Genomic DNA, 17,354 nt, shown 5'->3' on the forward strand with positions numbered 1-17,354 from the left:
TTTGGAACTCTGCTTTCAAATGGATATATATTTCCTTTCTCCTTTGCTTTTTGCTTCTTTTCTTTTCACAGCTATTTGTAAGGCCTCCTCAGACAGCCATTTTACTTTTTTGCATTTCTTTTTCTTGGGGATGGTCTTGATCCCTGTCTCCCATACAGTGTCACGAACCTCTGTCCATAGTTATCAGGCATTCTGTCTATCAGATCTAATCCCTTGAATCTATTTCTCACTTTTACTGTATAAATTGTAAGGGGTTTGATTTAGGCCATATCTGAATGGTCTAGTGGTTTTCCCTACTTTCTTCAATTTAAGTCTGAATTTGGCAATAAGGAGTTCATGATCTGAGCCACAGTCAGCTCCCGGTCTTGTTTTTGCTGACTGTATAGAGCTTCTCCATCTTTGGCTGCAAAGAATATAATCAATCTGATTTCGGTGTTGACCATCTGGTGATGTCCATGTGTAGAGTCTTCTCTTGTGTTGTTGGAAGAGGGTGTTTGCTATGACCAGTGTGCTCTCTTGGCAAAACTCTATTAGCCTTTACCATACGTTTGTTTAAATCCTACTTTTACATGTTTTAGCTGGCTTCTTGGGAAAGTTAACTGAATTCATGTCTCTAAAATGAAAATGATTATCTAACTCAGAGAGCTAATGTGAGAATTAAAAATGAAAAGAAAAAAACAAACAGGAAGGGATCCATGCCGAGCACTTAGTGCAGAGCCTGGTGCCTGCTGGTACCTGTGACTGTGGTTATTATTAACGTTTTTAGAGCCTGCTAAGCATCTCAAAGGAAATGCAGGAAACGTTAGGTTGATATTTGATTATGAACTTTTTGTTTGCAACAATTCAAGTTCATTTTTTAAAGTAACAGAAAGAGTTGAGTGTGTTTTCATTACAACCCACTTCAACAAATTAATGCTTAGGCTTTAAGCACAATTTTTTTTTTAGAGAATACAAAAGACATGCTTTTCCAAACCCATATGTGGGAAATCAAAGTCAAGTGACATTCTGACTTCCAAAGGATGGCTGCAGAAGAATCCAGAAAGAGGGAGGAGCCTTGGTTTACTGTCTCTCAGCCCCTATCTGCCACTAGTCCCCACCATCTGCACAGGGGACTAATTAGCTCCTAGTTATTGGACTGGCCTTTGTGAGGCAGAGACAGATTTAGGTTGACAATCAAAATAATAACTGTTACTGAAACTCCTGATAGTTTTATTGCTGCTGCAGATGCGTAAAACCCCTCATTTTGGTATCATATTAGACAGTCTGAGATGTTTATACATAATATGACAGCCGCTCAATGCCTTTCCATCTGGGGAATCAGATACTAATCTTTAAGGAGAAAACGTAAGTGGTTTTGCAAAGGCATACTAGCAAATGACAGAATAACAACACCGAGGAGATCTCACTTTTGGCAGCCTGACGGGGTGGAGGATTCTGCAGGATGTTTGTTTCCTGTCTTGACGTCGTCCTGCTGGCCGCAGCTTGTCCTCTGACTGTCCATTCTGCTGTCAGGGGTCCCTGCCAGCAGGAGAATGGAGTCACACAGAGGGGTCTGGGCGGCCAGAGCTGCCATGTTGCTTTCGTCAGCCTGTGGCAGGCCCTCCGCGCAGCACTGACCGTACATCTGCCTTTATGCCCTGTGGAAACCCTGTGAAGGTTACACTGCTGCTGTTTCACAAGCAAGGACACTTAAATGTCAAGCATGATGTTAACATGTCCCAAATCCACACTGCTGAGAAGTACCAAAGCTAGAAAACATCCAGTTTTGTGTGCGTCTACGTGTGTGTACAAATCTTGTGATCCTGATACCAGGAGGCATTACCTTCTTTGTTCAGTGAACATTTAGTGTTTAATGAACACCTGGCCCAGCTTCTTTACAAGCAATGCCTGATGTAACACAAACAACGCCTGATGTAGCTATAGTTGCCTTTCCCACGCTCATGGCCCACCCAAAATATATCTGCCACTTAGATGGACATTGCCTGTGCATCCTGAGAGCTTCCTCCTTCCTTCATTCCGTGGGCTTTCTCTGGCTATAGGAGAGTGCTCAGCCCACCTGTAGGGTAGACCAGAAGTGCTAGGGACATGAAGTCTCTAGGAGCAACTTTCAACCAATGATGGGCTGGCAATAATGGGGAAACAGCCCAGGATACTACTCATGTTCTGGTATGTTCAATACAGTCTCTCAGAAGCTCCAAAACAGAACTGAGTCCCAGTTAGTACACAAAGCAATAACCTCCTAATAAACACTTGCTTTTTCTGACTTCCCATGGGTAACCAAATAAACATTTCCTCTGGACCAGCCACTCAGTAGAGAAATTACTGATTGTCCACTGTTAATCAAAAATTATAGGCTATAGTACAGGTAAGGTCTGGACCCTGCCCTCTTAGATTTTGCAAACACATGCACCATGGAGACTTGGCCACAGTGAGGCATGTAGCAGTTGGAAGGCAGCTGCAAAAATCCAGGAGAGAAATGATGGTGGCTTGGTTCAGGTCAGTGGGCAGTGGGTAATGAGAAGTAATTGAATTTAGATGTTTTTTGAAAGTGATGCTAAGAGGTTTTGCTGACAGGTCAAGTGGAGATGTAAGAGAAAGAAAAGTTAAGGATGCTGAGTCCTCCGCACCCCTTGAGCAATTGGAAGAATGGAGTTGTTGTTAACTTAGATGGGAAGACAACAGAAAGAGGCAGGTAATAGGAGCTGAGCGTTTGACATGTATGTCTGAAATGCCTGTTAGCCATCTAAGTCAGAGCACAGAGCTGAGAGCTGGAATTCAAGCTGGAGCTCAGGAGAAAGGCCAGGGATGAAGATATCAAATTAGGGAGTCAGAAGCATGTACATTGGAGAGTAGATGAGATTATGGAGTGGGTCTCTGATTTCAAGGCAAGTACAGTCTAGTGGAGGAGACAGTCATTATTGAATCACACAGATAACTTCTCGTAGACCATGATCAAGTCTGGGAAAGGCAGTTGCACTGACTGTCTTTTGGAGTTCTGAAAGACGCAACAGACCGTGTCCTAAAGCATTTAGAAGAAGGTGCCATTCTATACAAAAGAACACAGCTATACATTCAGAAAACCACCTAAAGCACAGATTAACCATGAGAGATGATCTTAGCAAAGAAGGTGGGGGCAGTCATGGAGGACATTCACTGTCAAAAGAAAGAGCTTGGACTTATCCTGTGGGCCTTGGGGAGCCATTGAAGTGGGTGATCAATAGGATTGGGGATATCCCACAGGGCAAGGCACTCTAGAGGTTGAAAGGGCAAGAGTTAAAGGCTACGAGGGCAGTCAGTAGGGGGAAAGGAGAGGAAGAGATGGATGGCAAGACATTCAAAAAGACACAATTTGACAACAGGTACAGAAATTTTCAATAGGCATAAGATTTGATCAGCATTACCACTTCCAAGAAAAGGGCCGAGAAGAGGTATATATGGGAGACGCAAGGCATACATAAGAGAGTGGTCAGTGAAACACTGTTTATGACAGGAAATGCTGAGAAGCAGCATAAAGGTCCATCAATAAAAGACTGATGAAAGAAACTGTGATGCCTCCATACAATGGAATGTTCTTCAGTGATTAAAAGGAATGATATATATCGGAATTCATTGGCATGAAAGGAACACACAATTTATTGTCAAGTAAAAGAGGCTGCGAAACAGCATTTATCGTTTAACCCCATTTGTCAAAATGCTATCTTTAAAATATGGTTTGTGTATATATGTCTAGGAAGACCTTTGAAATTCTGTTCATCAAAATGTCAAGGATGGTTTTCCCTAGATGATAGGATGGCTGGTGTGTTGTTTGTTTATTTATTTGGGGGGTGGCAGTTTTTCTTCCTATCTTTCTGGATGACATGAATTTTCTGCCACAAGCTTGTAACAGTTTGAACAAAAGACAATACAAATTTTCTAAAGGAAGCCAGACAGGGCCAGGTAAACATGGCCCCAGGTCCGCAGTGTGAGCGGGTGCTAATGTGGGTCAGCCGACCTCTTCCTTCAATCTCCGGGAGGCTCACTGAGGGACCTTCAGGCTGAAGCATGGGGGAGGGACATCTAGGGTAGCGTGCTCAGATGGCCTGGTGACCTTCTCTCCTCTTCCAGGGTCTTCCTGAGAGCTATCAACAAGTTTGCAGAAACCATGAACCAGAAGTTCCTGGAAAACACAAACTTTGAGTTCCAGGTGAGTGTAAGGCACTGGGCGTGCCTTGGACTGTCCTGGCAGGGCTGTTCCAGCGACCTGGCTGATGGCCCATCAGACACATCCCGAAACACTTGGGAGCTATGCCTGTGCCTCGGGGGGTTTCCACAGAGTGGTGCGGGTTTGGGGAGGGAGGGAAGTACTTAGCATTTGGAACCCAGTCCTTGATTAAATAGTCATCAACTGAGGAGCATATGCAAATGTGACTGTATAATGTATCTTGTGCTAAAGAGGAGACTTGCATTCATTCATTGTCAGAGTGGGTGCTACCTTTTAAAAATTTATCACTTTTTTTTTTTTAACTTTTTTTATTCCCCAGTACCTAGAAAAGCAGCCATTCTTAGATACTGAAAGATGAAACTCTGACTTTCTGATACCTCCAGAAATCACTTTTAGCACACAGACAAGACCTGGGACCTCTGTGAGCTTCAGAGGTCCTGGGCAGACAGAGTGACGCGTGTGCTCATGGCCCGGGCAAGAAGAACCAGCTCTTCAAAGGCTTGTGGACAAGTCCAGGTTGCTATTTCTGGCTTGAGGTGTGAGAGAGAAGATACTTAAAAGGGAATTCCCCCCTCCAGGGAAGCTCCTGATCCCCAGGATCTCTTCAAGCACAAGCTTAGGAAATAGCCAGCAAACTGGGGCAACAGCTTTTTCTGCCAGCTCTTCTCGGGTGTTCAGTTCCTGTCTGGGCTCTGACCCACCGAGCAACCTCAGGCAAGGCCTGGATTGCATCCCTGTCTCAGCGGACTCTTCTGTAAAATGCTCACAACACCTCCCCTTGCTACTTTGAAGGGGTTTTTTCAGAATGGAAATGTGCGCTTGCTTGGGAAGTTCACCTGTTAGGAAGGGCAGTAGTTCCTGACCCAGCACCTCCTCCTGCAGGAGGCCTCCCCTCCCTGATCCCTCGCAGGCCCCGCAGTCCTGGGGTCACCACGCATCGCCCCTGCGCCTGCCGTCGCCTCTCCACAGCGCTTGCTGCTGCCTTTCTCATTTGCCCACATGCCCCTTCTCTTTCTTTCCTCTGGCAGAAAGTCAGTTTGCGAGTATGAAGCCACAAAGACTCTATTCTCTGTGTCTGGCACATAGTAGGTCTCCCTGGGGAGGTGAATATTCCCTCAATATTCATTAGAAAGACTGATGCTGAAGCTGAAACTCCAATACTTTGGCCACCTGATGTGAAGAGCCAACTCATTGGAAAAGACCCTGATGCTGGGAGGGATTGGGGGCAGGAGGAGAAGGGGGTGACAGAGGATGAGAGGGTTGGATGGCATCACCGGCTCGATGGACATGGGTTTGAGCAGGCTTCAAGAGATAGTGAAGGACAAGGAAGCCTGGCGTGCTGCAGTCCCTGGGATCACAACGAGTCGGACACGACTGAACAACAGCAACTGGGGAGGTGACCCTTGGGCTGAGGTCTGTGAGATCCACTCTGCTAGGCAGCACCACCCTATAAATACTTAATAAATGCTATCGTTGAATAATATTATCCTCATAGCTCAGTTGGTAAAGAATCTGCCTGCAATTCAGGAGACTTGAGTTCAATCCCTGGGTCAGGAAGATTCCCTGGAGAAGGAAATGGCAACCCACTCCAGTATTCTTGCCTAGAGAATCCCATGGACAGAGGAGCCTAGCAGGCTACAGTTCACAGGGTCTCAAGAGTCGGACACGACTTAGCAATGAAACCACCACATTATCTTTGAATACGATTCTCTCCCACTACCTTGTATTTAAATCAGGCAACTGAACTAGAATGATAATGATGATAAAAAGAACAGCTGCCATTTTCTGACAGTGTTGTACATGCAGGATCTCACACTTTATGCCTTATCTTTCTCAGTCCTTCCGACTGCCCCGCAAGGTAGTCACACGGCTGTGATTTTCCCTGCCGGGGTTTTGTGGGCACCGAGGCTCCCAGGCGGTGAGCAGACAGCCTGGCGTCACATAGCGTGTCAGAGCAGAGGTGGCCTGAACACACAGCGGCGGCTGGCACCGGAGCCTGCAGATCACTGCGGCCACAGGCTGGAGCTGGAGCTTCACCCCCACACTGGGGTTGATTGCTTGGCAGAGGCTGGGTGAGAGGTATAAATCTTTGACATGGAAACAAAACATGTCACCTCGGCTGTTTGAATCCGGAGAAGTGTTTGATCCCCTTCCAAATGTGGCCCAGATGCCTGCAGGCTCCGGTTATGAGCATGTGATCCGGGAAGTTAATAATAAGGCCACAGCTTTTCTGCAGGGCAGCTGGGGACAGCACACCTCGGGGCCAGCGGCAAGGCCGTGTTTGTGCCGTAAAACCACCGGCTGGTTTGCCCGTCTCCTTCCGTGGGCGTTGGCAGTGGCAGCCCCAGACTGGGTTTCCTGGCTCTGGCTCTCCTCCATAGTCTTAAGGGGATACTTTCCAAGAGAAGCTCAGATTCATGCCTTTCTTTTAGGTTTTATCCAGCTTTCCTGAAAGGAAATCTGCATCTAAAAGTTGCCCAGAGAAGTGGGGGTTTCATACCTGGAAGCTTTGAACTTAAGAGTTCTGTGACTTTAGGCAAATTACTGAATCTCTCTGTGCCTCACTGTCCTCCACATCAAATGATGGCACTAATAGTAGCGATGTTATTGGATTGTTGAGAGGATTGAGTGAATTAATTTATGCAAAATACATAGAACGATGCCAGGGACGTGGTGGCTGTGTAATAAGCATTAACTCATTATCATTTCGATGATGACCGTGGTGATGGTGGTGATGCCCCTAGACATGTCAGGTCTGGGAACCCCATTCTCCGCAAACAGGACCGTAGGGAGCCACCTTTCTGGGCACCACAACACTGCCTAGGACCGTCACACCCACGAGATTTGTAAAATGGAAAGTGGCCAACATTACAAAATGAAATAAGTCTCTTTTCCTAATGAGACGTCCATAGATATTTATTGGGAAGCACTCAAGAAGAGGATCATTCTTCAACCTTATCTTTGTTCTACCTTCACCCCACTCATGTGAGAATGGATTTGTTCTCTGTACCCTGCCTGGAACATGCCTTGTTTCTTTCTTACAGTTTCATTAATTATGCATTTAATATCAGCAGGAACAGCATCCATCACTAAGTGTTGCTGGCTTGGGCAGCTGCTGTCCAGAGGAGGGGGCAAGTACAATGAGATTATCCTGAGTATCTTTTGCGGAACTGTGGTTTTATGATTCAGAGGGCAAAAAGGCAGGAAGCTCTGTGGGTGCCATTCTGTAGGTGACTAGACCTGGGAATTACAAAAATGACATTTCCTGCTTGAGGCTAAAAAAAATTGCATTCCCAGGCGTATTCAAGATACTGGGCCTTGACATTCACATCTCTTTGCCTGGTCAAGGAAGACCAAGAGAGGATTTCCAGTTTAACTCAGTGAGAATTTTTGTTTAAGAGCAATTTTCATGAGTCCAGACTATTACACGTATGCTTTGAGAAATTGAGAAGCAAAGCAGAACATTGCTCTGCCCTCAACGACCTTGGAGTCTCAATAGCAGACTATAAATCCATCTTCTAGCATCCAAGCTTTTGAAGAAGATGACTAACTTTTGTTAGACCTTGATTTAGGGCATTTTGAACCTTATCACAACCCTGTTATGTTGGGAAATATCCATTTTACTGGTGAGTAAACTGAACTTCAGAGAAGTGATTGATTTTCCTATTAAAGGTCATCTAACTATTAAGTGGGGCTGCTGGAATTCAACCCCAGGCCTGTCTTTTCACTCTTCTGTACTCAGAAATAGGGTGCCTTTTGGACCTAAGAGACAACTCTAGGTAGTTCCAGAAACACTGTTGGTTCGTGTTAGCTCTTCCTGGCCCTGGGGTAGAGATCTCGACAGTGATTGGCTGTGGAGTTAGCCTCTGCTGCTGCTGCTGCTGCTAAGTCACTTCAGTCATGTCCGACTCTGTGTGACCCCATAGACGGCAGCCCACCAGGTTCCCCCGTCCCTGGGATTTTCCAGGAAAGAGTACTGAAGTGGGGTGCCATTGCCTGCTCTAGGAGTTAGCCTCTAGATGTTGAAAACTCTGACTGGCCCAGGAATCAGTGGACCAGATGTGCTCTTTGGCTCCAGGTAAATTTTCCCATCTTAGGCGGGTATCTGCTTGCTACTAAGACCATTCGCTCCACTTGGGAAGCTCAAATTGGCTCTGCCTAGTGGCTCAGACGGTAAAGTGTCTGTCTGCAATGCAGGAGACTGAGGTTTGATCCCTGGGTTGGGAAGATCCCCTGGAGAAGGAAATGGCAGCCCACTCCAGTATTCTTGCGTGGAAAATCCCATGGGTGGCGGTGCCTGCGTCCATGGGGTGGCAAAGAGTCGGACAGACTGAGCGACTTCACTTTCACTTTCATCATTAATTCCAGCCTTAGTCTTAAGGCATCTCTGGATCAGCTTCCAGGCAGCAAATATCTTGGGATCGTTTTTGAACCGGTACTGGAGACCCTGTGAAATGAAAACCTTCCAGAATATCCCCAGCCACTGTGGAAGATTGAGGGCAGGCTTGGTCTCTATCATAGGCAGTGTAACCAGAGATGGCAAAAAACGTGAGCGAAGGAGCACAGTGTAGCGCTCACTGAAGCCCTGAAGCGGCCCGTCGCACTCCCCACAGGGAGGCCACGGCAGGACACCTCTTCCAGGCAGGAAGGTGGTCACGTGCCTGGCGACAGCTTCTGTGGCCCTGCCTGTTTAGCTTGAGGGCCACAGACAACCTCTAGTTGATGCTCCCAACCTGAATCTGTAATTGGAAACTTTCACTCCAAGAATCAGTGGCATCTTTGGAATGGCCATGGCACCTGAGTCTTTCCACCACAGGGGAGGGCACGCTGAGTGCATTTTAGCAATCCTGGGTATTGGGCCTTTATTTTTTAAATTAAGAATTTGGGGTAAATAATAATTCAAGGCCATTGAGAAAGAGTCTTATAGGGTCAAGGATTCTTGATATCTCTGCTGTAAAGATATCTGATGAACCAGTGTATGAACCTCAACCAGCAACAAAGGCTACTGGGATATCAAGAAAGAAGAAGGAAAGCAATTTCAGCAGAAGAGCAGAGTAGTTCAAGCCTAGACCTTCTGGAGAAACAGACACTTGGATTCAAATGCCAGCTTCACCCTTTTATAACTGTGTAACCTTGGGCCAGTTCTTCAACCTCTCTGGGCCTCAATTTCCTGTTCTCTAAAAATGGGGAGAACCATAATACAAATAGCATAGTTTCTGGGGAGGGTCTAACAAGGACACATGCATAAGTGCTGGGCTTATTAATGAACGCAGTCAATAAATATTTCCTGAGCACATGCTGGGTTAGACATGATCTTAGACACTGGATGTATAACAGAAGATAAGAGATGAGGTTCTTGCTTGCATGATGCTTATATCTGGTAGAGGAGACAAAATAAATGATTGGGTTAGCCAAAAGTTTCGTTTAGGTTTTTCTGTAACATGGTAAACCCAAATGAACTTTTTGGCCAGCCCAATAGTTCTTCTTAAGATATGTCCTGAATCCTATGAACAGACTGAAATGAGGGTCAATTTACTTTAGTCCAAGCGAGCTGGGAAGACTTCTCCAGGAAGTGATTTTTGAACTGAGATCACAAAACTGGGTAGTAGTTTGCATGCTTGCTAAGTCACTTCAGTCATGTCTGATCCTGTGCAACCCTGTGGGCTTAGTCCAGCAGGGTCCTCTGTCCATGGGATTCTCCAGGCAGGAATACTGGAGTGGGTTGCCATGCCCTCCTCCAGGGGATCTTCCTGACCCAGGGATCGAACCCATGTCTCTCACATCTCCTGTATTGGCAGTCGGCTTCTTTAGCTCTAGCACCATCTGGGATGCCCCCTTTAGATACTGTCGAAAGAGAAGGTTAGGGTAGTTTGTCCATGACAAGGGAGCTGGTAATTGGATTGGAATTCTGGGAGGCAACCTGATAGTATCTATGAAAACAAACAACAAAGACAACAAACAAACAATAACAAAATCTGCATAGACCCTGGGCCTTAGCAGTTCCACCTCTAGGAACATATACTACAAAGCAGTCTCTCACGCATAAAGATGTATAAACAAGGATGTTGATTACAGCATGGATGCTAAAGAAGAAACAAGTTGGAGTCAAGCTAAATGTCCTTAAATAGGAAACCAGTTAAAACTGAAATGCATTCTTAAAGCAGCAGACCATGCAGCAATAAAGGAGAATGAAGCAGATCTGTATACGCTAATGTGGAAACATCTGCAAGTGATATTGATGAGAGAAAAAAGCAAAGTAGAGCAGACTATTAAAAAAAGATGTCTATATATATGTTTGTTTATACACAAAATTTTTTGGAAGGATAGCTAGTAAATTGTTAACAATATTTTCTTCTGGGGAATTAGACTAGGGTCCAAGTTAGGATGGAAATAACTTTTACTATTTAACCTTTCAACCATTTAATTTTTTTACTATGTGCATGTTACATTTATACTTTTTGAGAGTTAATTAAAATAGCTGAGTTCTAATTACACCCAATAGCAGTAGGACTGGGTGGTTGTTTAATTTATCTGGATCTTACTGTTTACATCTGTGAATAGAATTGGATCAGATGACCTGGAAATTTATCCCAGCTTTAACCTTCTATTGTCCTGTGGTTTCAAAATATGAAATTCCCAATCAGAAATCACCTTACTTCTTCCGCAGGGAAAAGGAACCTGTGTGTTTTGCCAAAGATTCTGTGGCTTCCCTGAGCCATCCAGCTGGGCTCTTAATAAAATGCCACCAGGCAGCTTGGGGCAGGGAGGAAAGAAAAACCTGATATCTTCTGAAACAACTGGAGAATCTCTCTAACAAAATGGAGATCAATAAATAAATATTTTTTGGAGCACTATATTCAAGCCATTGTGCTGAATTTGGCATTAAGGATACAAGTAAGTGGAAGCCAGGACCCTTGGTACTGGTGGACCTTACAGAGGAACCAGCACCATGGCCAACACCAGCGCTCCATCAATGGAGCACTGGTGGATGTCTCCAAGCACATACTATTTGATCCAGCACTTATAACAACTTTCTATGGTACTTACCATGGTTTTTTCCATTTTATAAGTAAGAAAAATGAGGCTCAGAAAGGTCCAGTAACTAGCCAACAACAGCTCAGCCAGTAAGAGAGACTGGTGTTCGTCCCCTCGTCTGTGAGGTACGCCCATGCTCTGAACCACTGGACCATCACGTCATGGGAAGTGAGTGGGGCACAAGTTTGTGTGCGGAGCAGTGGATGAATCCACATCTGTGGTTGCACCTACTCACACTACTTAAATCTGGAAGGGCTGAGCAGGCCTGATGAGTTCTGCCTTCTGGGAAGGCCTCGTGAGGGTGGTGGGACTTGAGCTGGGCTTTGATGAGAGGATGAGACTTGGCTGCTTCAGGTGTGAGGACCACCATAAACAGTGCCACAGGGACCGAGGTGCTCGCACTGTATCTGTGAGTCTGAACAGACCAGCTCCTCCCCCTCCCTGGAATAGGCAGTTTGCTGTGGGAGAAAACACTGGAAACTGCCTGGAATGCCAGATTAGTTCATTTGGTTTTGACTCTTCAGGAGCAAGAGTCAGGAAGGTGCAGAGAGGAGGTCCAGCTGTGTCTAGTCGCCGCCACTGCTCACTCCCAGGCCCTCCATGCAGCCGCTGGCCAGGACAGCCTCCCCTCAGTGCCAGGGTCAGCCCCACGGAGCCTCACGGGCAGAACTGGACAGGGCTGTAGGTGAAACACTCGGGGGCACCGTTACTGCTTTTTTTCTTTTGAACTTTTTATTTTGTATGGAGGTGTAGCTGATTAACAATGTTATGATAATTGCAGATGAACAGTGAAGGGAGTCAGTATACATATACATGTATCCGGGCTTCCCCAGTGGGTCAGCGGTAAAGAATCTGCCTGCAGTGCAGGGCTACAGGAGTCGTGGGCTCCATCCTGGGTCAGGAAGGTCCCTGGGGGGCATGGCCACCCGCTCCAGTGTTCTTGCCTGGAGAATCCCGTGGACAGAGGGGCCTGGCGGGCTACCGTCCACGGGGTACGACTGTAGTGACAGCATGCAGGCCCGCATGCATGTATCCATTCTCCCCCAAACCTCCCTCCCATCCAGGCTGAGGGGCATAATTTCTGACCTACTGAGAAAGAGAAGCACTGGACTTACCGTCTCGTGATTCACAAAGATCTTCAACGAGGGAAATCAAAAGAAAATAAAGTGTAATCCTAAGTATGTATCCAAGAGAACCAAAAACATACATCCACAAAAATTCATATGTAAATGTTCATAGCAGCATTATCCATAAAAGCCAAAGCTTAAGCTTAAATGAAATTGCTCAGTCATGTCCGACTCTCTGCGACCCTACAGACTGTAGCCCACCGAGCTCCTCTGTCCATGGGATTCTGTAGGCAAGAATACTGAAGTGGGCTGCCATTTCCTTCTCCAGAGGATCTTCCCAACCCAGGGATCAAACCTGCGTGTGTCCCACATTGCAGGCAGACTTTTTACCCTCTGAGACACCAGAGAAGCCCTAAAAAATTTGCAGTACTGTGGACTAAACAGTCCATGGAATTCTCCAGGCCAGAATACTGGAGTGGGTAGCCTTTCCCTTTTCCAGGGGATCTTCCCAACCCAGGGATCTAACCTAGGTCTCCCGCATTGCAGGCAGATTCTTTACCAACTGAGCTGCAAGGGAAGCCCAAGAATACTGGCGTGGGTAGCTGATCCCTTCTCCAATGGATCTTCCTGACCCCAGGAATCAAACTGGGGTCTCCTGCATTGCAGGTGGATTCTTTATCAATTGAGCTATCAGGGAAGCCCAAGAGTATTTAATCTTCCTCCTGTAATTTTTTTTTCAGTTTTAGAGTGAAGCGAAGTGAAAGTGGCTCAGATGTGTCCGACTCTTTGCAACCCCATGGGCTATATATAGTCCATGGAATTCTCCAGGGCAGAATACTGGAGTGGGTAGCCTTTCCCTTCTCCAGGGGATCTTCCCAACCCAGGGATTGAGCCCAGGTCCCCCGCACTGCAGGCGAATTCCTTACCAGCTGTGCCACAAGGGAAGCCCAAGAATACTGGAGTGGGTAGCCTATCCCTTCTCCAGTGGGTCTTCCCGACACAGGAATTGAACCGGGGTCTCCTGCATTGCACACAGATTCTTTACCAACTGAGCTATCAGGGAAGCCCTAAAAGCCAAAAGGTGGAAACAAACCAAATGTCCATATTGGACAAACAAAATGTAGTTTATCTGTGTATACTGATACCCAGAATAGTATCCAGCAATAAACATAAGTGAGGTACTGACACCTGCGACAATGTGGGTGAACCTTGAAAACATTATGCTTAGTGAAAGGAGCCAGACACAAAAAGTCACATATTTTATGACTCCATTTCTCTGAAACGTCAGAAGAGACAGATCCACAGTGACTGAAGTAGCTTTGTGGTTGCCAGGGGCTGAGCGGGATGGAACAATGGTAGTGATTGCTAATGGGTGGAAGGTTTCTTTGGGGGGATGATGAAAATGTTCTAAAATTAAGTAATAGTGATGATTTACTACCTGTGAGTATGGTAAAACCCACTGAATGGTATACTTTTAAAAGTTAATGTTATGATATATGAACTATATCTCAACTTTTAACAAAAAGAACATCAGGAATAGGGTGACATAAAACATTTTTGAGGGACTAAGTCGGGTATAATAGAGGTAGAACTTAGTAAGAAGTTTCATTAGATTTGACAGGTTCGGGTGTTCTCAAACATGTTAGGTGTGAGATTTCTGGAATTTTTCTTAAAAGCAATACCAATTCACCTCACCTTGTTACACATCTATTTCCTGTTGTATCCTGATTACTCTTTTCAAATCCCCAAAATTCAGGAATTTCTCACCCTAAAAAACAACCCGTTCCATGTCCTATGACCAGGTTTTCACTTTCTTTGGGTCGTAGTTTCATATCTTGGTCTTAAACAGGACAAGATGTGAGCTCTGGGCTTGAGCAAACAAAGTAACACATTGTCAGAACTTGCAAGTCATGGGGTCACCAGGAGGACGGGCAGTTGGAGTGGCTGAGAGACACCCTGACCTTCACTGTGTTTGGAAGCGAGGTTACCATGGAAACAGAAGAGCTTGAGATCTGATTCCCAGAGTGATGGGCCGCCTTTGGAAGACTTTGAGGAAGGGAGGGGCAGGATCTGGTCCTTCTGGGCTCTGTGTGCTGAGTTGATTTTATGGGGCCACAAGCCAGGAGGTCATTTCACTGCACCCCAGAAAGACTTGGTCTTTTGGGCTCTGAGAAGTAAAGTTTCAAGTAGAAGAGGAAAGCTGTTCCCTCAGCAGAGTATGAGGTGCAGGAGGGCGGGGGCTGCTGTCTGCGCGCCCGCTGCCCGAGCCCCACGTGATGACGCTTGGCCCGCTGAAGGCGTTCTGGGAATGTGTGTCAGTGCAGTCTCTGCCGAAGACAGACCACCGCGTGTAGAAAGAGACCTGACTGTCAGTCAGTAGTGAAAAAGTACAGTGAAAGTGTTAGTCGCTCAGTCATGTCCAGCTCTTCGTGACTCCACGGACTGTACCCCTCCAGGCTCCTCTGTCCGTGGGATTCTGCAGGCAAGAATCCTGGAGTGGGTAGCCATTCCCTTATCCAGGGGGGGATCTTCCCAACCCAGGGATTGAACCCGGGTCTCCTGCATTGCAAGTAGATTCTTTACTATCTGAGCCACCAGGGAAGCCCCATCAATCCGTAAGCCTGGGTTTAAATCCCAGCTCTGCTGTATGTATAACAAGCTGTGTGACCTTAGGCAAAACTTCAAAAGCTTCAAAAAAAAAGTTCAAAAAACTTCACCCCCCTAACCTTGTTCTTCTCATCTGTAAAATGAGTCTAATAATGGCTGCCAGGTTTTGAGAGATGGAGGGAGGGATATGTGGGAAAGCGTCTGGCCTGTGGTAAAACAAAGGGCTTGTTTAGCTTTTCTCTGAAACAGGAGCCACAAACCCATGTGAAAGTAACAGCAGTAAGGACATTACCAAAGGTATAGCTGCTTTTCACTTAGTCTTGGCCATTGGAAACCACCAATGAGCATCTTTGAGTGAAGGATGACAGCCTCATTGGCAGGTGATTTCTCTAGCTGGTGTTACCCCTCCTCTTGCTAGTCAGTGTTTAGAGGATGCTGGACATGGATGGGCTTCGTCCATCAAAGCTGTCCCACCTGCTCCTTTCAGAGCCATGCATCTTGTAATAATTGCCCTTCAGCACCGAAGGCACCAGCTTGTACTATTATTTGCTTTGGTACCAAAGAAGTCACCAGAATAATGAAAAGAATAACAGGGCTAACCAGAGCTTTGGAGCTCTTACTGAGATCCTTGCCCTTTAACCGCATCGTCTTTACCGCAGTCCTCTGCAGTGGATACAGAGGTAAGCCCCCTCCCCCTTTGCAGAGGGGCTCACTGAGTCTCAACAATGCCTTGGTTTGAGTCTCGATCTCTTGGCTCTGTAGCCTGCATCAATGTCACTATCACTGCTGCTAATCTTTGGAGCAGTTTCCCTCTGCTGCACACTTTGCTGAACTTATTTCGCCATGAGCGGGTGGAGTGGGTTCTAGTCTCTGCATTTAGCACCAAGAGATCATGTAAATGTTAAAATTATGGAAAGTCTACTTATCAGCTGGGCCTCAGTGGTCCTTGAACTCAAATGAGCATGAGAATCATTGGAGTGCTTGTGAACACATGGATTTCTGGGGTTGGATTCAGTAGGTCGGGGTGGGGCCAGAGAATCTCCATCTCTAACGAGTTCCTAGGTGATGTCAATACTACTGGTCCAGGACCAAACTTCAAAACCATAGAGCTAAAGGGAAGGAGAAGGTGACATATTCTAAGATGGAATAGGTGGCAGGCTGGTCCTCTGCTGCCAGGTGAATTAGGAAAGACTTCCAGAGATGCTGTTGTTGTTCAGTTGCTAAGTCATGTCCAACTCTTTGTGAGCCTGTGGACTACAACACACCAGGCTTCCCTGTCCTTCAATATCTCCTGGAGTTTGCTCAAGTTCATGTCCATTGAGTCAGTGATGCTATCTAACAGTCTCATCCTCTGCCGTCCCCTTCTCCTTTTGCCTTCAAATCTTGCCCAACATTAGGGTCTTTTCCAATGAGTTGGCTCTTTGCACCAGAAGCTTCAGCTTTAGTATTAGTTCTTCCAGTGAATACTCAAGGTTGATTTCCTTTAGAATTGATCTGAGTCTCTGAAATCCTTATCCCTTATCGCCCCCTAATTCTAGGGCAGAGAACCACCTCACCAGGGCACCCAGCTGGGCTGAGTTATTCATCTTCCAGAAAAACAAAATGAAGCAAAACAACAGCAATAAAAAAGAGCGGCCCTAAAATCTTTCTCCTTGTCCAAATCCTATTGTCAGAGAGAGGGCATACATGGTCAGCACCTAGAGATTTCCATCCATTGTCCTCCTTTGGCTGGAATGTTAATTTCAGAGTCAGTGCCAGTTAGAAAATTGCAGTGCACAGAATTAAACTGATTCTGCCTCTGTCTTCTGCCATCTTCATAAATTATTCACATCACCCAGCGTTTAATATGCTCCCCCACTTCAGCCCTCCCGTGACGGTTCTCCATGCTTTCGCTTACAGCTGTGGAACAACTATTTTCATCTGGCCGTGGCTTTTATCACTCAGGATTCACTGCAGCTGGAGCAGTTCTCGCACGCCAAATACAACAAAATCCTGAACAAGTAGGTTGCATGTGGAGCTCCTGAAAAGGAGGGGGGAGGTTCGTGAGAATCTCTGAGGTGATGCCTGAAGCAGACATTTTTTTTGTTTCTCCTAGGTACGGGGACATGAGACGGCTAATTGGCTTCTCCATCCGTGATATGTGGTACAAGCTTGGTGAGTAGGCACAGGCATTCAGACAGACACACCTGCACATGCCAGGCTCCTTCTTGAAGACCATCTGTTAGAGGGCCATGGGGGTTTCAGCAGAGGAAGCTTGAAATAATAGTTTATCACTGTACACACCCCAGGTCCTTAATAAGTGCCTGATGAGAGAGGGTGCCCATCCCAACCTCCCACCCCCCAAAACAGCTGTGGATCTGCTTCTCCTTGATGCCCCTGAGGGGTTAAGAATCAACCTGGAATTTACAAGAAGGAGAAAGCATGACTGCTGTGGGAATGCATGG

General features: G+C 46.2%; 1 protein-coding gene across 2 annotated transcripts in view; it reads left to right on the forward strand.

Moving 5' to 3' along the window:
- The window catches only part of DOCK2 (dedicator of cytokinesis 2), a 484,628-nt gene that overhangs the window by 387,523 nt on the left and 79,751 nt on the right, over positions 1-17,354 (forward strand). For both annotated transcript variants that reach the window (XM_043887430.1, XM_043887429.1), the window contains exons 30-32: positions 4,105-4,183; positions 16,810-16,910; positions 17,006-17,064. In XM_043887430.1, coding sequence (XP_043743365.1) covers positions 4,105-4,183; positions 16,810-16,910; positions 17,006-17,064 — 239 coding nt within the window. The remainder of the gene's footprint in view (positions 1-4,104; positions 4,184-16,809; positions 16,911-17,005; positions 17,065-17,354) is intronic.

This window comes from Cervus elaphus, chromosome 25, assembly GCF_910594005.1.
Source record: "Cervus elaphus chromosome 25, mCerEla1.1, whole genome shotgun sequence".
NCBI lineage: Eukaryota > Metazoa > Chordata > Mammalia > Artiodactyla > Cervidae > Cervus > Cervus elaphus.